The 22,684-nt window shown below is 49.2% G+C and overlaps 6 protein-coding genes across 6 annotated transcripts; 3 read left to right on the forward strand and 3 right to left on the reverse strand.

Moving 5' to 3' along the window:
- Positions 1 to 64: 64 nt before the first annotated feature.
- Positions 65 to 1,633, forward strand: N7471_000635 (uncharacterized protein; the record flags this gene model as incomplete). The annotated part of the gene is made up of 1 exon (XM_057273356.1): positions 65 to 1,633. The coding sequence occupies one exon, from the start codon at positions 65 to 67 to the stop codon at positions 1,631 to 1,633; it is 1,569 nt and encodes a 522-aa protein (XP_057141535.1).
- An 840-nt stretch (positions 1,634 to 2,473) lies between these two features.
- On the reverse strand, positions 2,474 to 3,306 carry N7471_000636 (pectate lyase; the record flags this gene model as incomplete). The annotated part of the gene is made up of 3 exons (XM_057273357.1): positions 2,474 to 2,881; positions 2,940 to 3,076; positions 3,126 to 3,306. The coding sequence occupies 3 exons, from the start codon at positions 3,304 to 3,306 to the stop codon at positions 2,474 to 2,476; spliced, it is 726 nt and encodes a 241-aa protein (XP_057141536.1).
- Positions 3,307 to 4,241: 935 nt separating this feature from the next.
- Positions 4,242 to 5,232, reverse strand: N7471_000637 (uncharacterized protein; the record flags this gene model as incomplete). The annotated part of the gene is made up of 4 exons (XM_057273358.1): positions 4,242 to 4,469; positions 4,554 to 4,967; positions 5,036 to 5,112; positions 5,178 to 5,232. The coding sequence occupies 4 exons, from the start codon at positions 5,230 to 5,232 to the stop codon at positions 4,242 to 4,244; spliced, it is 774 nt and encodes a 257-aa protein (XP_057141537.1).
- Positions 5,233 to 5,916: 684 nt separating this feature from the next.
- Positions 5,917 to 8,528, reverse strand: N7471_000638 (F-box and WD domain protein; the record flags this gene model as incomplete). The annotated part of the gene is made up of 2 exons (XM_057273359.1): positions 8,254 to 8,528; positions 5,917 to 8,138 (listed from the first exon to the last, which is right to left on the reverse strand). Exons 1-2 carry the CDS (start codon positions 8,489 to 8,491, stop codon positions 5,917 to 5,919), a joined length of 2,460 nt encoding a protein of 819 aa, XP_057141538.1. The 5' UTR covers positions 8,492 to 8,528.
- Positions 8,529 to 10,425: 1,897 nt separating this feature from the next.
- On the forward strand, positions 10,426 to 13,590 carry N7471_000639 (Rho family guanine nucleotide exchange factor CDC24). The gene is made up of 4 exons (XM_057273360.1): positions 10,426 to 11,421; positions 11,481 to 11,729; positions 11,804 to 11,990; positions 12,049 to 13,590. Exons 1-4 carry the CDS (start codon positions 10,450 to 10,452, stop codon positions 13,407 to 13,409), a joined length of 2,769 nt encoding a protein of 922 aa, XP_057141539.1. The 5' UTR covers positions 10,426 to 10,449; the 3' UTR covers positions 13,410 to 13,590.
- A 733-nt stretch (positions 13,591 to 14,323) lies between these two features.
- N7471_000640 (pyridoxal phosphate-dependent aminotransferase) lies at positions 14,324 to 16,197 on the forward strand. The gene is made up of 4 exons (XM_057273361.1): positions 14,324 to 14,480; positions 14,545 to 15,020; positions 15,084 to 15,369; positions 15,426 to 16,197. Exons 1-4 carry the CDS (start codon positions 14,396 to 14,398, stop codon positions 16,025 to 16,027), a joined length of 1,449 nt encoding a protein of 482 aa, XP_057141540.1. The 5' UTR covers positions 14,324 to 14,395; the 3' UTR covers positions 16,028 to 16,197.
- Positions 16,198 to 22,684: the final 6,487 nt, after the last annotated feature.

The raw sequence follows: 22,684 nt of genomic DNA on the forward strand, positions 1-22,684 counted from the left end.
CCCACCTATCACTCTCTCCCAGTATATTTTAATCTTGACCAGGCTTCGCTCTTTTGCCTTCAAGATGTTTGCCCGAGGAAGAATCGATCAGTCCAGTAACCCTCATTCGCAGTTTTTTTCAGAATCACAGAGCCTCCGACGAGGAAAACACCCTCCTCACGATTCCGACTCCATTTCACCATATGATAACCCAAACTCATCTGAGTCCATCCTAAGCGATGAAAGATCTATATACAATGCGATCAGAGTCACCACACCAAATGATTCCAGCCCTCGTTTCTATGCATCTCTCGCCCATGAGAACCCCGTTCACGAGCAAGGCTTAGCGGTAAACATGGCCCGATTCGTTCCTACAGATTCACAGGATGACCATACTCCTACCGATGTGCAAGCCAGGCGAGGAAGACCACAGAAAACCGTAGGAAAGCTTGGGAACCACACCAAGCTGTTGTCCGACCAGTACTGGCAAGCCACACACCGGTCGAGACCTGCTTTGAGTAGAACGACATCGATACCAAACTCCGGTCGATCTTTGCATCGCAAGGCTGTTTCCCTCGGTGATAGTAGTATCCGCAGGCCTAGATGGCCTGGGAGCTTGGGACCTGCAGTAACAACCGTCCAACCTCGATATCCACCACCAGAAAGAACGCCTACGCCCCCTGGCCTTCCCTCCTTCGGCACATCAGAGGCCGTGAGCATCTCTGCCCGGTTCATGATCCCAGACAACAGTGCACGGTCTCCCGTCAACCTGCAAGGTGGTGGTCCTGCTAGCCAGCGTGGCAGTTCGTATGGCGACACCTTAAGAAGATTATTTGGCTTGCCGTCTTCTGCGTCTCATGCTGGTGTGATTTTCGTTAATGGTATAGGAAGACCCGAAGATGGTACGTTGGTACAGGGCCGGTTCCCCCATCGACAAAGTGGCCATGGAATGAACATTGGTCGACAGCTACATGAACACCCTTTCCATCAACGCAATCTTCCCATTGCCCCCCACGAAGCCACAGATACAAGTTATGATCCTTATATTGAAGCTGCACAGATAAAGGGTGGTCTTGGGCGAAGCCCAAGCAGGCGTGCCCAGCCTCTGGCCAGGTCGCCGTCTAGTCGATGTTTCCCCTTTCCATCTAGCCCGACCCCTGCAGTGGTAAACCGCTCACCGCGGCCCAGAACCACAGCACTTCTCAGCTTGTCGCGCAATTTGGCAGGATCAGATGGTCCTGCGGATACAGCGGAATCTTCTGCCCAAGGGACGAGGGCAACTGGAGACCATCTCCCTCCCAATCCATCACGGTTGCATTCTGTTTTGACGATGGCTGGCTGCGGCGGCGGCGGCGGCGGCGCAGATGAAAGCTCTCACGCAAGCACGCCTGTCTATCCGGACGTTTTGTCGTGGGTGAAATCCCAGACTTGCCTTTGCCTCTGCTGCTGCCCGGGCAGCGCTGAGGAACCGGATGATTCTCTCGGAGCAACCAGCTCGCGGGAAACATATGTAACCGCCCAGAGCCAGGTATCGCCTGCTGGATCTCACAATGAAAACAGTGAGGAGAATACTCGTCTCCATGGCTTCCAGGCATGGATCTCGTCTCTGTACGGTGTCATGTTCCCGACCCTTGTGAACCCAGCCGCTGTATAGTCTTTCGTTGAAGTATATGCGCCTCCACGACCTGTTGCTTTGCTACTGTGATGCTGTTTTCTTTCTTTTCTGAATTCTCAATGCACGAACGTACTTGCTGGGTGGTCTTATTATTAACTCAAACATGTCCTAGCATCTTGCTCCAGTACACACCGGATGTCCTCTGCCACGTCTTAGCGTTCGTTCCCTTTCCGTTTGCTCGGAGCTAAATGGGCTCTCGGCATCAATCCCCAAGCTAGAATAAGACTGGTGTTGTCCAAATCATACCTTTGTTTAAATGTAATTCACGCAACTCCACGACAAATATATCTATCAAACATATGCTATGGGACCTTGAAACACACTAGTATGTCAGGTTTGGCTGTCGAATTATTCAAATGTTCTTATGCGCTATAGCAAAATAGTTTGCCCTGTAAGTTATATAAAATAGCTATGCTCGATTTAGGTGTTTGAACTATTATAAGCACTTTTGCCGTTACCTTATCCCCGGAAATGAGCAGAAATGTTTCCTATATCACAACAGGGTAAAGGTTCGTGATACGATGCAAACCCACATACTGATATACTTAGTGGTCCAAATTACCTTTATACGATCTACACTATAACCTTGCACGTGCTTACACGACAAGAACGCTTGGACTGGAAATGTTTGATAGATAGGATGATCGATTTAGAAGCGTGGCATGCAGGTTTACTTACGAGGAGTTAGGGAGTTTTTGGGTTTTCTGACGCCGCTTTATATTGTTGTACAATGATAGCTACCTCCTCATCTATCTACCAACCTCCTCTCATATGTGCCTCTTCCTCCCTTTCTTCTTCCATCAAGTGATTAACTCGAACCTAGCAAGAAGAGAGAGACGACTGTCCCTTGCAGGAAGCAGTCGAGGTCAGCTTCGGGCTCTCCTTCTTCTCGGACTTGTCCACTCCCTGGAACTCCTCGCAGACATGCTTGACGCTGGATCCACAAGTGCCGCTGACCTCGGCCGTATCGCCGTAGTTGGAGTTGATTCCGACCAGGGTAGGCACGTTCTTGGCCTTGACGTTCTTGACAACAACCTTGCGAGGGCTCTTGCTCTTGTTGTTGCTGCAGTTGCCGCACGAGCGGTAAAGCTTGCCTGCGTTCACAACAGTGAATCCATCAATGGTGACGGTTCCGGCACCGTTGTGTTGCACAACCTTGTCCTTAGCTTCTTGAGCACCACCACCCTTGATGAGGGCATTTCCGGTGCCGAGGATGGAAATGGCGTCCTGTAGGGGACACATTAGCATTGGTAGGACATATAGACATTGACATGGCACTACTCACCTCGCAGACATCACGGAACCAGACGTTGGTCAGAGTGCAGGATCCCTTGCAGTGGATGCCCTCGAGCTGGTTCTTTCCAATGATCACGTTGCTCAGGGAAGCTCCATTCTCCAGGATGAACACGGCGTTGTCGGAGCCTATATTCAATTAGCTCCATCTATCTGGACTCGTTTTTTGTGGACATACCGGTATCATCGTCGTTGTTGCAGGCACGACCACGGTCGTACTCCCGGTTGCCCAGATCAACACTGCCCTTGATCACACTGGGAGAAGGCAGAGAGACAATGTTACCCACGCGGGAGGGGATGTTGAGTGTCTGGGCACTGGCGAGGCCAATGAGGCCGAGGATGATAGCGCTGGAGTGCATTTTGTTCGGTTGATGGTTGATGGTGGTTGATGGTTGATCAAATCGAGGGCCAACGAAGGACCTTTTATACCTTTGGAGCTCATACCAAGACAGGACTTGCTGTCTCAGTCACATATATGGCCGGAGGACTTCCTCAATATCCGTGAAGAAATTCGACGACATCTGACTGGACGGAATTTGATGCATTACCCCACGACTCTCACTAAGTGATGCAGGGTCCAGGTCTCAATTCGGCCCGGATGCATTCTATCTCTACGTTCCGGCGGGCATATAAGACATTTTCTGACATCTGATTCTCCGTCTTGGCGCTTCATTGCGTTGTGTAGCCAATACAAAGGCACAGTTATAGTGAAAATGCCCGATGCCAAGGTTCCGAAGTATTGGCATTGTGGCTGTACCAGCGACCTTGAGACTATCAACGCGATTATAGTATCCACCAACCAAACAAATCTGGTCCTCATCGTTAAGCTTTCGGGGATCACGGGTGCTTAATCTAGCGAGAAGAAACTGCGTGCATTCAGCGGGGGGAGGAAGAAGCTGTAGAGAAGCTATGGAGATATATCTAATGACGGCCAGAAATAGTCGTATCTATATACTCCGTAGCTGGAGCTAGAATTCTCCGAACATTCCTTTCTTAAAACATACTAAATAACATTGTGGGTCGGAATACCCCTTTGGGTATAGACTACTCAAATAAACCCTTGCCCCCTTGGAAGTTGACCGAAATTTACCCAGACTCCGCTATCATTGAAGCCCCGAAATAGGCAGGCCTCGGCAGAGGAAATACCCTATGTACATGAGATGGTTCTTCTCCCATCCATAGCTACCACGGGAAACCTTTTAAGGCCTTCGAATGTACAAATCTTCACCCAATTCATTGATGTATGTATTTCGCATAGGTTAGACCTCTGTACGATCAATCCTTCATATAATCCTCAGCCAGAAACCGAGAAAGTCCAATCCTTCGGAAACAAACTATACTGCACATCATCCCTATCCCGGAAGATATCATCATAATGCGCAATACAAGTCTGCGGATCCTCAGCCTGCACATAGTAGCTATCCCCCAGTGCCTTAAACACCGGATCACTCCACATCTTCGCCATCCACGCCAAGGCATCAGGCCCAGCACCATCTAGCGGAAGACCATAAGAGCGGAACCGCTAGAGAAAAGTCAGCCAATGCTCCAATTATCCTTTTTTCTTGGAAAGAAAGAAAGAAAGAAAGAAAGAAAAGAAGAAACCCACCCAAAGAATCGGCCAAAAGAACGCATCCGCAATACTAAACCCACCAAACAAAAACCCATCATCAACCTCGCCGAGCAGCGCAAGCCTCTCCGTCGTCGCCTTCCGCGCCGAATCCCAGATCCGGAACATGCGCGCAATCTCCGCGGCCGCGCCATCCGGGATCGGCACGTTGCCCGAGTACCTGGCGAGGAAGTTTGTGTGGAAGGTATTGCGCAGGACTGGGAAGCCGGAATGCATTTGGGCTGCGGCGCTGCGGGCTAGGGCGCGCAGGTGGCGGTCTTTGGGCCAGAGGGGGAGGGTTGGGTTTGATTCAGCAAGGAATTCGCAGATGGAGAGGGAGTCTGTTATTGTTGCTGAAGGGAGGGAGTGGCATTGCAGGATTGGGACCAGGCCTGTTGGGGAGTAGGCTTTTGTCTTTGGTTTTTTGTGAGTGACTGTATACTTGGGTTTTGTGGAGAATGGGTGGGATGGGGGTGGTGTACCTCGGACAGCTGTATGAACTGGCGTGTGTGGGGAATCTGGAAGTATTCCAGTACGGCTTCAACACGTGCTGTCCAGCCTATTTGGAGAGGGGTTGTCAGTCAAGTCCGCTGGTGTATGAATTGATCGTTGCATGCTGCTTACTGGAATAGCGGGTGTATAGCCCGATGAGGTGGTAGTCTGGGGCTTGAGTGGCCATGATGATATGTAGAAATCAAGTGAGGTTAGTGAAGTTAACAGACTCGAGTCCGGGGAACTTCCAAGTGGTTATTGCGGGATATAGTTCCTGATGAGTCACGTATTTTTTTTTCCACCCGGGTCCCACCTTCCAATTGACAGATCAAGACAAATCTGCCGAGGTGGTTTTGTACATAACTATGTATTCAAGAAGTGAGATTGTCATGAGTCGAAACTTTCTGATTGATACTAATCATAATGCTATGGATCGAATGCCACACCGGCGCCATGCAAGAAAGATAATAATAAGATCGAAAACAAGATAGGAAACAAACTCCGAAAAAGATATAAGACCTGGACAGCCAGGAATGACTCCTAACACAGAAGTCATGATAAGAAATACATCATTAAGCAGAAAGCAATGGCCCATCGTATGTATATGACACGACATTGAGAAGGTGGGCAGGGAGAGGACAGGGGGACACGGAGAGAGAGAAGGAGAAAGCGGGAGAGCAAGGAGCAATGCACCAGGCAAAGAAAACATAACGCGATCGCATGGATGCTAATAATGGGAAATCGTCAAGTGAATTGAGCCGTCTTTTCATCAGAGGTTTCACAATTCGCGCCCAGTAAGGACGATGCAGGAGATGAACTGAAGTAAAACAAGAACAGATGCTGGTATTAAAAGGGGTAAAGGCGAGAAAGATTAAAGACTCTTGAAGAATGGACTCGCCTCAATGATATCTTCATCACCGCAGGCAAAATCCCATCCCACAATGCGAGGGTCCACGCTGGCACAAATGAGCTTACGTGCGTCAAACTGGAGTTTGAACACCCTCGCAGCTGTCGAGGACCCTTGGGGTCTGCGTTGGTGACCATGGTGGTGATGATGGTGAGCAGGAGGTGGGTTGAGTGGCAGAGCATTGATAACCAGAGGAGGCACAAATTGTGGGCTGGCACGACCAGCGTGGGGGTTGACATTGGCATTTTGCCCAAGTGACGCCAGAGCCTGTGCAGCTTGCAATTGTTGAGCCTGGGCCGCAACAGTGGTTCGTGCCACTTGGCTGAGGTTCGCACGAGCGGAATTGGCAATAGCATCACTGTGTCGCAGTTGATGATCCGTTGTCCACCTGTTATCGCGGTCTTTGTGCCAGATTAAGATTGACTCATCGTAAGAACCGGACACGATACGGGCCCAGCTACTACCTCCCCCACCGGGTGGGATTTTTGCTCCCAGGGCAGGGATATCGCGAGGGTCCCGTGATCCCGCAGTGTTCGGTTGGTAGCCATTGCGGCGTTGCTCCCGATGACCCATATCGACGTCCAATCCGGCCTCTTGAGCGGCGAAGAACGCAGCTTCACACGCTCGTGCTTCTTGGCGCAAGGTTTCATCGGCTCCCGGAGCATCACCAAACCCTGCCTGAAGGGTGCGAACGAGATTACTATGAGCTCGCAGACACGCCACCTCAGCTCCGGTGGCATGGTCGTAGATGCGAACAGAGTTATCATTGCTGCCACTGATGATTCTCCGGCTGTCGAACTCAACACATGCGATGCCTTTCTCGTGGCCCAGCAAGGTCTTGGAGCAAGCACCAGTGCGGATGTTCCAGACCTTGATCACTCGATCTCCAGACGCCGTCACAATATCATCACCATGGATCTGCATCGCATTTACGGCGGCTCCATGTCCTTCCACGGTCATAAGCAACGTGTAAGGCTCTAGCACTTTGTATTGCTCATGCGCAATGCCGGCTTCAAGAACGTTCGGTGCAATCGAGCTCAGATCTATTATCCATGTAGGATATGTGGCGCCTGATCCATGGCAGATATGCGGATAATCCTTGCTATTCGGTAGAAGATCTCGGCGGTTCCATACCTTCACAGTTCGGTCTTTGGAACATGTTACAACATAACGATGATCGAATTTGAGATTGAGTACCGAGTCAGTATGCGCTTGTTCAATTTGATGGATCTTTTCTCCAGTGGAGAATTTCCATATGATGACGGACTTGTCGCTGCTGCCGGAGATGATGATGTCTTCCTCGGGTCGAGGATCAAATTGCAGGCAAAGTACGGACTTGATATGTCCCACCAGAGGGGGATGCCACAGTCGTTTAGTATCCAGGTTCCAGACTCGCACAGTCTTGTCTCGGCTCCCGCTGACTAGCCATCGGCCTTCGAACTGGATCGCATATACGCATTCCCGATGGGCCTCTTCTGGGTGGGACGGGTCAGGAAGTTGGAAATTGGTGTATCGGCCTTGATGCCAATTTGCTTCGAGCCGCCGGCGTTGCTTGTAGATATGAAAATAGTTGACTTTGGCGCTTCCGTCGGTATCCCGAATGAGAAGATGCGATCGTAGAGGTGGGTACAGTGGCGAGGGAAATTGGGAAATATTAGTTGGCAGAATGGACACCGGGTCGTCAGCGAACGAAGGAGCGGTTTGATCGTCATCATCAGTCATATGGTGATCACCTTCACTGTCGGCCACCGGGGGTGCAGGGCCAAACACGGTCGGTCTTTGGTTTTCATCGCTTCGTGAATCGAGCCAGGTCGACGGCACGCGCTTTTTATGCTTAGGTTCCCCGAGATCTGGCTCCGAGTGTCGTAGGCGGGACTTCCGGGTCTGGGGCGACATGGCCTCGGAATGTTCTTGTTCAAACGCACGAATCGCGCTCTTGTCCAAGTCCCAACCTTCATGGATGTAGTGGAATCTCCACAGACCCGATTCAAGGATACGTTCACGCCATGAGCGGGATGCAAGCGAGGCATTCAGAAGCGTCCGAGCGTCGAGGTAGGTAAAGATCTCCCATGTGACTTCCGGGGGAAGCCTGACACATGGGTCAATATGGAGGATGGGGTTAAGTCGATCAACTACTGCGGCGATGGTTGAGGCTCTTAGAGACCGAAGAAGGCTGTATGCGAGCTCTAGGAGTAGGAAACCCTCGGTTAGCAAGGAAAATCGCAAAGTGACAAGCAAAGGAGGCTGATGCTTCGCGCTCGTAGCAATTACGACAGGGGCAAATGGAAGGGAATATCTTACCAGCTCTGCCGGCCTCGGACTGGGCGAGCACCCAATTTGGAAGCGCCATGACATTGTCCGATCCGAGATCTTTGTCGGCCTGGCTTCGAGTATCATCCGAGTAGCCTTCATCTAGCTTAAACGAGGGTGACAGAGAAAGCGTGGGGAACTCGGGGACGGTAGTTGTCTGCAATTGCAGTGTAGAGGAGATTTGAGCATCAGGAGCATCGGGAGCATCGGGCAAGGGCTCACCCTCCATTGATGCGGGTTTTCAGAGGGGTCTGCGCTGAGCTGATGAGTCGAACACCGAGATCAATGGCGTTGTGCGATGGCTGCGAAATTCTGCAAGGAACTTTTCGCGAAGAGATTATAGAAAATTAATAAATGAGGATAGGATCCTTTTGCAAGAGGAGGGTTGGGCAAAGGAAGGAGGTTGAGCAGATGGGTTGGCCTCGGTGCATGTCACGTCACGTTTGGGACGTTTGGACGAGGCAGGGCCCACCAGCCCTGGAGATTGATAGAGCGCGATTATCCCGAACTTCAGTCGCAAAGTAAATAAAAAAGGGAGAACTTCAATTTAAATCCGAAATGGGAAAAAGTAGAATTTCTAGAATTTAAATACAGAGTTATCCTCAAGAGCCCCTCGAAGTAATAATAAATATATATGTATATTTGATTATGTAGGCGCGCGTGGAATCCATGAACATTGTTCACCCCCATCGGTCACGTGGTTCGAGTCTATAGGGATATAGCAAAATATACATAGCTATACTTCATGAGAAAAGCAGGCTATTGGCAAAGACAATGAGAATATCAATACTCCAAGAAACGCGGGAGGTCAATAACGAGCAGATTACTCAATGTCTCATATAGTATTGTATTGCCGTAGAAGTATATTAGTATATATATAGCCTCTTCCATTAGATCCACCTCCACCTATATTCTGCACGGCCAGGGCCCATAGCTATGGTCAGAGGACATACCCCATGTCTAGGTAGCCATAGCCCGGGGAAAAAGGATAGTACCGATTGCATTTCTCCAATACTGAGTGCTAATATAATGCTGTCACGAAGGGAACTGACAAAATCTGTCTTATAGTTGCACAGACCATTTCTAGGCGCTAAAGACAAGAGAAAATAACATTATAGACAGAAAGATTTTAATAGTGGGTATATATTTTCCAATGTTCCTTATCTAGTTCAGTGAATGTACCTTTTGTATGCGGACCCCCTACAAAAGGTAGGACTTTTCTTCTAAATTCATGTGCTACGCCGGGAGAGTCCAGCATCAGTAGTTCTTCTCCAACCCTCCAACCCTCCAGCCCTCCAGCCCCCAACCGCCACCGGGGCCCCTGCCCAGCCCTGGCCCCCAACCTTAGAAGGCCTGAAGGTCCACCTGGGCACTGGCTGCTGACACAAGCAAAAAGCCAACTGCCCCTCTCCACATCACACCGCCCCATAAAACACACGCTAAACCCTTTGAGGCACTGAACAGACTCCTTCGGCTCACCTCTCTCCAAGGATTCCATTCCTCTGTTCCATCAGCAGAACTCTCGGCTGTTGTGCTTGCTCCTGTCGTTTCGGTTCTTGGCCTCATTCAACCGCTGAGTCCGTATTGTTTTGGCTTCTCTTATTCTACTATTCCGTGCGCCCCCTTTTTTATCGGGACTTCGATTGTCCTCCGCTGAGTCCTAGTGACTGGCCCTTTCGCAAAGGTGTTCCTCTGAACTCTCTTTTACCTGATTTGACTCGCCTGCCCGGCTGCAGCGGTCGTTTAAACACTCGAATCCTCACACCCCATCGACTGGGGCTGGCTGCAGGTCGGAATATATTCCTCGAGCCCCTCCTTTTCCTCCAGAAAGTGACGGTGCATCGTACTTGATACCCGCGCTATTGGTTCAAACAAATATACCTATATTTATCATCTGTTACCTCTGTTCTTGATAGCGCTTCCCGGGATACACATTCAAACCAATCACGCCTGCGACCGAGAACCGATCGTATCGCTGTTGGTCTCCGGAATTTCGAGCGAAACTCCTGTTTGACACCTCCCTGCGCCGCGCAGCTCACACCCACCCGGGGAACCCATGATCGTCATCTTTCCACTTCCGACGCTCGTCGATCCCTCCGAACCTATCCCTCTTGGGTCTGCTGTGCAGATTTAAGTTGAGCCTGGCTGGTCTAACTCATCTATATCTGGCCCTCGAGGAAATTCGATATGATAGACTCTTCAGCCATGAGCGGCGCTCCGGTCGCCGAGGACAACATTATCAACCGCCGCGGTGGAGAATCGATCTACCAGAGCTGCGTCAATTTGAGGAGGCGGCTATCCGAAGTTCCCAACTTCGAGTCATACCTGCAAGAGATGGACGATGATGATCGCATAAGAGGGAATACAGATCCGGTGGCTTCCCTGTGGAATTGTCTCAGAAATGGCTATCCACTGTTGAGCATTTATAATGCGTCTGGCCCTGATGAGCCACTAGAAATTGATACTGGCAAGGTAACTGAGGCGAAGCGTCCCAAAGCGGCGACCTTCAAGTTCCTACAGGCCTGTTTACAAGAGCTGGCATTCCCTCAACAAGATTGCTTTTTGATCACCGACCTTTACGGCGAGAGTACCACCGGATTCATCAAAGTGATCAAGATGGTCAATCGCGTGGTGGACATTCTCGAGATGCAAGGTCAATTAAAGCAATCTGAAGTTCTAGTGGCTCCCTCCGCGAAGACCAATGTGAAGCTTACCAAGCGAGAGCATATTCTCAAGGAACTTCTGGAGACGGAGCGTGACTATGTTCATCACCTGCAGAACCTCCAAGCGCTCAAGAAGGAACTGGAAGAGACGGGTGCTTTGACAGGCGATGCGAGCCATCAGATTTTCCTCAACTTAAACAACCTACTAGACTTTGCCCAACGGTTCCTGATTCGCATGGAGCAGCATTACGCCTTGCCAGAAGAAATGCAGAATTGGGGTCACCTTTTCTTCCTGCATGAAGATGCTTTCCGCCAGTATGAGCCTTTCATTGCCAACCAGATGCGTTGTGACGAAGCTTGTATGCAGGAATGGGACAAAATAAAAAATGCGCCACGCCATATAGATCTGCAACAAATGGTCGCTCAGCCGAAAACGCTCAATGGTTTCTTTGTGAAACCCTTCCAGCGTTTGACTCGATACCCGCTAATGCTCTTGGTAAGTTTGCTACATGCTGGGTTCAAGACCAACGAACTAATATGGTTGTACCTTCTCAGGAGCTACGCAAACAATTAGAAGACGAGCAACTCCAGGCCGATATCACACATGCAGTCAATTGTATTCAGACTGTGTTGGACTTTGCTAACGAGGCAATCCACAAAGAACATTTGGCTGCGGCGGTAGTTGATCTATCTGAGCGCGTGGATGACTGGAAAGCATTGAAGATGGAGTCATTTGGAGATCTCCTTCGATTTGGCACTTTCCAAGTTGTCAAGGGAGACAGTGGAAAGGATAGCGAGAGAGAGGTATGTGATCTTACTTTCTGCGTCTTACGCTTTTTTTGTTCCCCGAAATGGCACATCACTAACATGGCCCTTAGTACCATATATATCTCTTCGAGCGAATACTCCTTTGTTGCAAAGATATCAACCCCAACAAGCAAAAGTCTAAGCTTATGATGCAGAAAGATAAGCCGTCGTTGAATGCGAAAGGAAAGGCTCGTCTTCAACTGAAGGGTCGAATCTACATGGCCAACGTCACAGATATTGTTTGTCTTCAAAAGCCCGGTAGGTATCACTCTTGGCTTGTTAGGTTAAGAAATATGCCTCTAATCGATTCGAACAGGACTCTACCGCATTCAGATTTTCTGGAAAGGAGACCCTGGTGTTGTCGACAATTTTATCATCCGATATGTAAACGAAGACACCATGCGGAATTGGTACAAGGACATTGACACCCAACGGGCGATCCAAGCAGAGCGACGCAATTTGCGCAATACTGGTACATCCGACAGCGAGTTCACATACATGGAGGGCATGGCGCACATGCCTAACCCCTATCAACAAGAGTATGATACCGATGACGCCAACAACAAAGATGCATACCATTCCGAATTCCCCATGAGCCGAAATGCATCCAGTACTAGTCTGAGAACCCGATCTGCCACTGGTGGCAGCACCACCTCTGTTCCTCACCCTAACACCCGACCGCGCTATGCGGGAACTGATCCAACGCTTTCGGTGCACACTCAGTTCTCTGGCAACGGAAGCATGTCCCCGGGTGATCGAAACGTGAGCTCCTACTTTTCCCCCACGGCGGAGACTCCTTCCACGAGATCGAGTTCTCAATCCGCAGGATTTTCCTTCAGCCGTCAGAATACAAATTCTACCACTCCATCATCAGCCTGGAATGAGGATTCCCTTCGCTACACAGCACCAGCGTTGTCTCGTGTAACATCGCGAGAAGGGTCAACCTCTGGCGGATATTTCCCACCTCAGCCTAGTGGAAGAGGTGCTCAGCGTCCATCATTGCCTCCACTCTCGGGCCCGCAGGCTCACTCCGCAAATGGCATGGCCCAGCGGATGCGATCGGCTAGTAGCCCTGATATTCATCACCACAATAGCAATTCTGAGTCACGGCGTTATATGGGAGTGCACACTATGCAGACAGTCGACAATGTCCCCGTGCCACCGATTCCTGCACACATGGCCAACATGAAAGCCCCCGTCAACCGCAGCCAGAACGGTTCGCCCACCAACACTCAACTCCCCCTTCGTACCCAGCCCCAACTCCACACCACGCATTTCAACGAGCCGGAATATAACGATAGCCGCCATTCTGGGCAACTCTCCGATCATGCCACATCGCCCCTGACCCAAGAGCCAGAGGATGGAGACTACATGCCCACTCAACTCAAGGCTAAGGTGAATTTTGACGACAACTATGTCACGCTGGTCATTGCGACCAACATTTTGTTCCGTTCATTGACGGACCGCGTGGATGCCAAACTCGCTCGGTTCACCGATCGATCTATCGGAAACAAGACCGTTCGACTGCGCTACCGCGATGAAGATGGTGATTTCGTCACGATTGATAGCGACGAGGCGGTCCAGCTTGCTTTCATGGAGTGGCGGGAACAACATCGTGACATGCTCGCCAAGGGCTTGGTGGGAGAGATTCAACTCTACTGCCAGGTGGTCGATTAGATCATTCGTTTTCTTTGCTTTCCCGCTCATTCTTGACTTAATACCTCCCTTGATTCCCCCCCCCCCCCACGAGGATCGCGTCGATCCCCGTCTTTTCAACGCTTTGCATCGCCTGTGGCGCTCGTTCTTCCTATCCTGACCCTTATTGTTCCAACTGGATTGGCTTGGAACTGTTGAGCAGCCGTTCTCGGGGGAGATACTTCTTTCTATCTCCCCTTCTTCTTTGTGACTTTCAGCGAGCCACGCCGTGGCAAACATGTAGTTGGACTCATCTCCGCGCGAGCATCTAATGATTTGTCTACGGCATGAATGATGTCCTGGTGACGAGGTGAAGGGATTGTCCGATGAAAGACGTCCCTGCATTGTTTTGAATTTGCGTTCCCATTTCGCGAATTGTTATCTCTTTACTGATCTACTAGTATCTCAATGACCACGAACGTACGAAGCTTCTATATGATGTATATGCCTATTGCTTTTTATGGGGTTTCTGCATGGAATTTATACAAAGACCTTTTTCTATATAATCCGTATCCACTTGCCTATCTGATCGGGATGCCGGGGCAGTTGGATAGCCGACAATTCTTGGCAGGGCCAGCTAAAGCTAGCTCTTAGCTCTATCGCTATATGTATAGCGCTTGTATATCCATCTATACTTAAACACATACCTAAGTAGCCCCCGGCAATATCGGCTACAGTTTGAGAAATCACCAAAATGCTATCTAGGAAATACCTCAAATGCGCTATTAATGTATTGGAGACGGGGCGCCTGGTGGCCCTGACGTCCGAGGGGATTATGAAAGTCGGTGATTTCGTCGAATCGTCGCCCAGTATTTTGTTGGCAAGCGTCGTTTTATTAAAGAAAACCGGCTCGGTGTAAACGTGTTTTTTTTTTTTTATTTGCCCCCTCCCGCTCCCTAAAATCTCTACTCTTTTCATAGAACAGGGCCTGCAAGCATTTTATACAAAAACCAGAAAACTCGCCAAGAATGTCGTTCTCCGGCCGCCGCCTGAGCATCCTGCGCCCCTCTGACAACCGCCGCTTATCGACCACCAAGGACCTGACGGATAATGGTGCGTGCATATGCAATATCACATTTCCGACATGTCTGATTTTTCTAACTTTTAAAATCTTCAGAACTCCGATCAGAAACCCATCGGCAATTTCGAGCCGCTCACGAAGGTCACCGTCCCCACGCCGGTCTCGACGCTTCTCGTGCCTCCACCGGTGTTGTCTGGTGCACAGAGCGAGCCTGTGAGCATGGCTTCGCTGAGGATCCCACCGGCTGGGCCAATCTAGGCCAGGGAGCCCCCGAGGCCGATGATGAGATCGAGGGAAGCTTCCCTCGCCCGACCTCCATTCCCATCACCTCTGCTGCTCGGGAATATGGTCCGACCGCCGGTATCAAGCCACTGCGCGCCGCCGTCGCTCGTCTGTACAACGACCACTACCGCCAGGGCAAGGAGAGCCAGTACACCTGGGAGAATGTCTGCATTGTTCCCGGTGGCCGCGCCGGACTGATTCGCATTGCTGCCATCCTGGGCAACTCGTACCTGTCCTTCCCCATCCCCGATTACTCTGCGTACTCGGAGATGTTGACTCTGTTCAAGAACGTGCGTTATCGAAAGAGCTGAGCTGAGCTGGGGTGTTGTTACCGTTTACTGATTAGCCTGCAGATTGCTCCCATCCCCCTCCCTCTCTCAAAGGATGACCACTACCACATCCACCCCAACAAGATCGCCGAGGAAATCGCCCGTGGCACCCAGGTGCTGCTGACTTCCAACCCCCGTAACCCCACAGGCCACTTCGTGCCGCAAGACGAGCTGATCGAAATCCAAGACCTCTGCCGTGACCGCGCGACTCTCATCCTGGACGAGTTCTACGGCGGATACAACTACACAACGGGCTGCGACGGATCGACGATCAGCGGTGCCGCGAACGTCCTCGACGTGAACAAGGATGGTACGATATCCACCCCCAGAACCTAATTTTGTACACGAAACTAACCCGAACCACAGACGTCCTCCTGATCGACGGACTCACGAAGCGCTTCCGACTGCCCGGCTGGCGAATTGCGTGGGTTGTCGGTCCCAAAGACTTTGTCGACGCTCTCGGCTCCGCAGGCTCTTACCTCGACGGCGGCGCAAACGTACCGTTCCAAGAAGCTGCGATCCCGATGCTGGAGCCGGAGCTGGTGCGCACCGAGATGAAGGCGCTGCAGAGCCACTTCATGGAAAAGCGCGACTACGTCCTGGGCCGTCTCTACGATATCGGCTTCCGTGTCCAGGACATCCCTGGGGCCACCTTCTATGTCTGGCTCGATCTGACTTCGCTCGACCCGCCCCTGCCTCCCCAGGCTAACATCTCTGACGGCTTGAACTTCTTCAATGCCTTGCTGAGTGAGAAGGTCATTGTTGTTCCTGGTATCTTCTTTGACTTGAACCCGGCGAAGCGTCGTGATCTCTTCGACAGCCCGTGTCACCACTTCGTCCGTCTGAGCTACGGGCCTAAGATGGATGTGTTGAAGATGGGTCTCGATGGTATTGAGCGTGTTGTTAAACGTGCGCGTGAGATGGGTGTTGCCAAGTGGGAGGATGAGGTTGCTGTTTCGGATGATTAGGCTTTTTGGTCTTGATATTTACGACTTTTGGTATGTTCTAGAGCTGGGCTGTGATCAGGCTGTGCCTGGTTAGCATCTTCTCTGAGATGTAGCGTAATAGACTTTATTATCGCATTTTTTTTTATATATCGTTTATTTGGCTTGCTAGCTAGACTGGTAGCTGAGAAGAGGTGTTTTACAGAACTAGAAAGGCTTAGAGATGAGGGATTGACTTGACATGCACCACCTAGATTAGAGTATCCTATGCACACACTTCTATCATAGCCCGCTCTCTGACTGAGAACAAGGCAGCCATCAGAACGAGGCGTGCGCCATCTGTCGAGCTCGCTCCAGAAGCCGGTCCATGGATTCGACTTCGTTCGATTTCAACGAATACGCCGCATGTCAATAGGTCGGCGAGATCCATCTCGGCGAATTCCTCGGTTTCCCAGTTCCTTCTCAGTTCGATAATCAACGTGCGAACGGCGACAATTCCGCCATTTCTATGATTCGACATGAACCTGATAAAATGGCGAGTGCGCTTATCGGCCTTCACGGGGTCAGGTTCACCCAGCGCGAATTTGATTGCTCGAAGACGAACTACGTCTTGTCTTTGCTCACTGATCGAATAACCATACCTAGCAAAACGGAATACGAGGTCACCATTGCCTATGTACCTGCATGAAGTACCTCTATCACGCAGCTACCTGCTCATGTGCTCAAATCAGCCAAAACTCAGACATCAGCCGAGAAGGGTGGCCAACATAGCCACGGTCCAATCTCCTCCCACCCAGCCTCGGTCAAAATACCATTCGCCATGTGCCCATCTCGCCAGCATTCTAATTGACTAGGGAAATAGAACCCTAGAAAGAGAAGTACATAGTACATAGTACATAGTACATACGTTAGCCCCAATTCCCCCAGCCAAGCCACAGCCCCCCAATTTCCCGTTCCCCGCATAGTCCAGGAAACCTCCGATCAGCCTTCGCCAATAACCTCGGGAATCCAAGACTGGCACACCACTTGCCAGGATGGCTATTCCTAGATAGGAACCTACATAGCACAGCATACAATGCTGTGCCATACGCAGATCCCGGCATCTTTATCCAGCCCGGATGGAGTCGTACAAAAGGCTTATAAACGCAGCCGTTACCAGTGTCGTACACCCGTGAGACCCTCGACATCAACGGATGTCCCTGGGTATATAATGTAAGTTATACAGTAACTAACTAATTTGCTTGGACTGGATATGGATATGGATACACTTCCCCAGATATGCCCAGGTGAGTATAGTACAAACAGGAACGGGCCAATGACAGGGGCCGTAGGTGTCTCTTCGTCTAAAGTTTCTCAATGTGGATTAGCGGCTTGGGTGTGGTACCTGGGGCACCCTTTTCAGAATAGAAGAGATAGTCTTGCAAATGATACTGAGCTATGGCGTCCGTATTGTTAATGCAGATCTGATGATTTGCATTTGGACTCGTTTGACTCGTAGAAATCGAAATGACTATGTGTTCCCAGTGTACCAAGGATATTCGTATAACATTTCAAGTTCCATTTAGCATGTACGATGTATACTACTCCGGTACTACTAGATACCAAGACCACCCGTAACACAAACAAGCAAAAGGGACGGTATAAAAACGAACCCAGACCACAGCGATCAGACTAGACTCTATACGGCATTGGACACACACGTCAACTTCAGGGAGGAAAACAATTGAAACAAGCAGGTCTCTCTCGCTCTCGACCCTTGGATGGCACACATCTTAGCGCGATGTAAGTGAGAATCGAGAACCAGAAATGGTCAACGGTATGTTGTTGGTCTGGGTGTAACAGAATGTCTCTTTCCTCCTGTATGTTGTATCTCCTCGGCACACATAGCCATAGCTTCACTCCAAGATGCTGATCGATGGAGCTCCCAAGAAAAGACGATCCCGCACCGGGATCTAGACCAGACATTCGCAGTTCGAGGAGTGGGGGGCGGACCACTTGTGGGGGTTGGGGGATCTTTGGTCATATCAGGCTTCATAATGCGAGACGATACCTACCCAGGTAGGCTCTAGGGTCGGGAACTTTGAACCCTGACCTTTCCAGATTGGTATGCTATATGGAGTGCTCCATATAGTTTCAGATCTGCCATGTGGCCAAGGGCGAGAACAATTCAAGGTTTAAAACTCTCTCCGCTGCTCGCCAATAGCCGAGCGGTAATTTGCTTTGGAAGGTTTTTCTGTTTTTTTTTTCTCTGTTCTCTGTTTTCTGTTTTCTGTTTTTGTGTTTGTGTGTGTGTTTTTTTTCTTTTCTGGGTTTTCGGTTTGAAAAAAAAAAACCAAAAAGAAAAGTTTGAAAGAAAGTTTGGGATCGGCCTGAGCCGCAACACACAGTTGTGAATTCGAGCTAGAACTGGGTGACTGCTCTCTTGAAACCTGTCGATCGCTCGTATCCAACTTGCCATTTAGAGGTTCAGACCCATCTTACCAAGTCTTCATTGTACTTTGTAACAAGATATATACAACATACTGCTTTAATTCGGGTATTATTTCGAAGCGAAATCATTGGATAAAAACCCCGTGATCAGAGAGGTGCGCGTTCTATGCCCCATTCCACAAAGCTTGTTTCTCATGTCTCTCTCCGGGAGGATCGGGCTAGTCTCAACGGAATGGGTCGAAGCGTTGAGGTTGAGGGTTATTACAACATACATATGTATGGATAACGGAAAGATTACCGATCCACTTCTCTTTTGACGGGCTCCATCTGCTCTCTTTTTTTCTTCTTTTTCTTTACCATTCCCGTTTACCATTTCCGCTTACCATTCCCGATGTAGACTATGCAGGTCTTGTCGACCATCGGGGACCACCTGGAACCAGAATCTAGCCGGCTAAGAGGTGAGGTTTCCAAAAAATTGTCTTTGACAGGTTACATTGTGGATTCATGCCAAGCATTTCCTTTTGCCTTTAGTTTCCTTCTGCCTGGACAATGTGATTCTTCTATCTACTCCGTAATATTCACCGAATATCTTGAATTGCCAGGTACCATAAGATACCCAGTGTACCATGGAATCAAAATACAGTCTCCAGGTACCGGGATCCCAGTGGACCTTCGGGAACGGTCCATAGCGCACTCCGCAATATCATACAAGCCTGTATATGACAATACAATACCCGCACCCACCAGTCTCTGCGCTGTGTTCCCCGGTGTTCCCGAAAGGCCCAAGCTCCTGAAACTCACTTCCAAGGTTTTCTCGTTCAAATGATATACATGTATGATTATTTGTAGATCATTTGATAGGTCAAGAAATAACCCTTTGGATTCATATAAAAGTGGCAGGGATGTTAGTAGCAGAAATGTTAGTAGCGGGGATATTCTCAAATTGCATACTACATACCCCTTTAGGAACTTAGTCCAGTTCCTAGTTCCTTTTAGATTCCCCATAAAAAAGCTCACGTTCTCCACCCCGCGTCAACGCCGGCAAGCTATACAACGGCGTCTACGAAGTACTTTTTTTAGTCTAGGAAATAACACGGAATGCCCTAACTCCGATACTACATGGCCATGCTATATGTCGTCATATTCTCTACTGTTTCAGAAACCTCTCAGTAATCATACACTAGAAAAAGCTCTAATGCACATCGCCATACTACATACAGGGGACATCCATGACAACCACACACTTTCACCTGGGTGTTCTAGCAAATTATCTCTTTGGCCATTCACATGGGAAAGTCTTCTGCGGGTCCAGCCATCCTCCTGAATCCCCTTAGATCGCCGTTGGAAATATCCCCACACCGACTCTTGGAGCAGCCCGTAGGGATATTGCAGCGGAGTATGTACTATACTGTAGATTGTAATGTCTGGAAATGAGTGCGTAGCCGATCAACCCGCAAGTGGAAATACTTGCACCTAGCTCTTCCAATCCTTGCGGTCTTTTCGTTTTCTGCCTTAATCCTATTTCTCTCTCTGCTCCGGTGTTGCAGCAAGTCAACGCGGAATTGAACTCAAAACATCGCAGGTTTCGAAATCACCTGCATGCAGCCCCAATGTCTCGTATCCCTGATGTCCATATCCATCCAATGTGTTTGATTGACCCATACAAAGTAGCTCGCGCTCTCCCCCTGGACGTCGATAGGGCCAAGAACGCCGATGCGACTAGAAGGGCTTGGCATGGGGGCCGGAAATATCAGCCTCGGTCGCAGAATACAAAGGCCTCATTCCTCCGATCGTAAATCTGCTCTTGATTGTGTTCTTATTTGCCATGTTTCATCCAGTTTGTCGCATTCGCGATCTTAATCACTAGTATTATACGCGGTAGATATTGAACCAATCAACATCGAAATTTGTAGTTTTGGTTGCATTTTCATCCCGACACATTCTGATACATTAGCTGGCAAGCGTCTAGATCCTAGTCTCCTCAGGGAATCTATAGTCCGATGCGCCCACGGAAGTAGCTGCCCCGTTATGCCAATCTTGAAACCCTACAAAAGCGGAGACTGCGCAGGACAAATTGACCAATGCTATTTCAGTCAAGATCTCCGCCCGAAGTCTGTATTCTGTCTTCACCGGACGAAACCGTTGTCTATGGAGTACAGCATACTATATTGCATGGCGGCTCGGAAGTAGGGGCTGACCCGTCGCAGGCGCCACTTTGTGATTTGCTGGATCGATTGGAGGACGAGGAATAGTATAATTAGGATCAGTCTAATTGAAATCTCCGAAGTGAGAAGCGAAATGAGCAAAAGATAAAACGAAATGAACAAAAACTCGATGAACCTTGTCAACCCTCAACGATTGGATATATCAAACCCCGTTTTCAAGGCTAACGCATAACGCGCAGTTTACGCGCAGCTTGTGACTTGCATATTGGGGGGGGACCCCATTAAGTCGCTCTACGGAATAGTCCCTGCCCCGACTATGTATGTATATTGTACAGAGTACGGAGTACTAAGGCATGAATCACAGAGATTCTAAAGTATGAGGCTTTTATGCCCACTTACGTAGTGTATACGTGTAGTGTGCAGGTACTGTGATATCAGGATCCCAGTCCGCTGGGAAAAGGCCCGAAGACACCGACAGGCCGGGTCTTCCGAGGTGTGTCCAGTTATCCCCCAAGAGAAAATAAATGGGTGATCCTTCTGGAGGCGGGATCTACCGGCCCTTTCATATTCCACCTTCACCGGGTTCCAACTCTCCACTCTTGACGGGTTTGGCAATCACCCCCCCCTGTACGGATCTGCGTCAAAAGTTAGTGGTGTCGGCAGGTCTGGCCGCAAGTCCGGAGACTCCGCGTTAGATAGTTTTGAATAGTCAGGGAAAGAAATCCTCGCGAAAAAGATCGGTCGAGAACAATGTAAAAGACTTACATCGTAGTAAAAATCAAATTTCACCAGACAAGACCAAGATGTTTTCCATTTCATATCGGAAATGGTATCCGGTTGTAGTTTAATAGCCTTACAAACCAAAATAAAACCGGTTTTGGGCTGCAGGTGTTAGTCAAATAGAAGTCGATATTGCACTCTATTGACAATGGGGGCAGGAGATCTCCCCGTTCTAATTTTCTTTTTCTTTTATTTTTTTATTTTTTGGTTTGAGTTGGACATTTGGATTGAAACTACTTCCAGGAATATTTCCCCTTCTATTACTCAATTCTTACTGGTCGATTCGTATAGTTATATAAGCTAAAGAATCACAACAAGTACTTTGTACCTTTGAACCCAAGCCCGTATACACAATCAAACAAACCTACACAACACCCCAGCAGGCGCAGGAGGTGTCTCACAAGTTCTCGAGAAGCGGCAAACCCTTGATAAAAAAAAAGAAAGACAAATTTTCTGTTTGCCACAAGGCCCTTCCAGGGCCATGTACAATGGACCAAGTACTCCGGTACCCCAACGGAGATGAGAGACTTGAGGTGTTTGATTTGCTACTAGTGGCGATTTGTTTTAGCCAGAGTGCAACCTTGGAATATTCTTGCTACCTTAGATCAACGGTTACTCGATATGCAGAACAGGAACCTAGTCCGCATTGGTGGATTAACCTGGTAGAGATCCCTACCGGGATAATCCACCAGGATTCGTCTAGGTAACTAGGCATGTATGTTTGGGGGAAAAAAAACAAATTGCTGTTGCATTCGGGAACTCGGGAAGAGAAGGCGAAAGAATCCTTGCCCGAATGTATTCTACAAAGTATTATTATTGTGCATTGGGATTGGTAGACCGATAGACAGGGTATGCAGTGAATAATACTACTGTAGATAGTAAATAGTTGTATAAATAGTACATAATTACCCAGATGGCACACTAAAATGTCAGCATTTGAAGCCAAAAATAATTAATAATAAATCTTATGGAGAACCCATTCTAGAAAGGAAAGCGAGAACGAGCGTTGTCTTTGTTAGCGAGACAGGGTTGCGCTCCTCCTTGGCCCTTGGCCATCCTTGGCTTTCCGAGTCCTAGAACTCCGAGGAAAGGGAAATGGGGCCACCGCGTGTAAGTCCGAGAAGAAAAAAAGAAAAAAACACAAAAATATGGAGACAGAAATTGAAACGAATAAGCCACGAGTCATGCATGCCATGCAATTTATTTATTTTCGGGTCGCATGCTAGTCTAGGCATGGTATGACATTCTATCTACTAGCTCGAAGTATATGAATGCCCAGACAACAATGTGAGATAATACGGGAAGA

Source organism: Penicillium samsonianum, assembly GCF_028829775.1.
Source record: "Penicillium samsonianum strain IBT 33392 chromosome Unknown utg000001l_segment0_segment0, whole genome shotgun sequence".
NCBI classification, from domain to species: domain Eukaryota; kingdom Fungi; phylum Ascomycota; class Eurotiomycetes; order Eurotiales; family Aspergillaceae; genus Penicillium; species Penicillium samsonianum.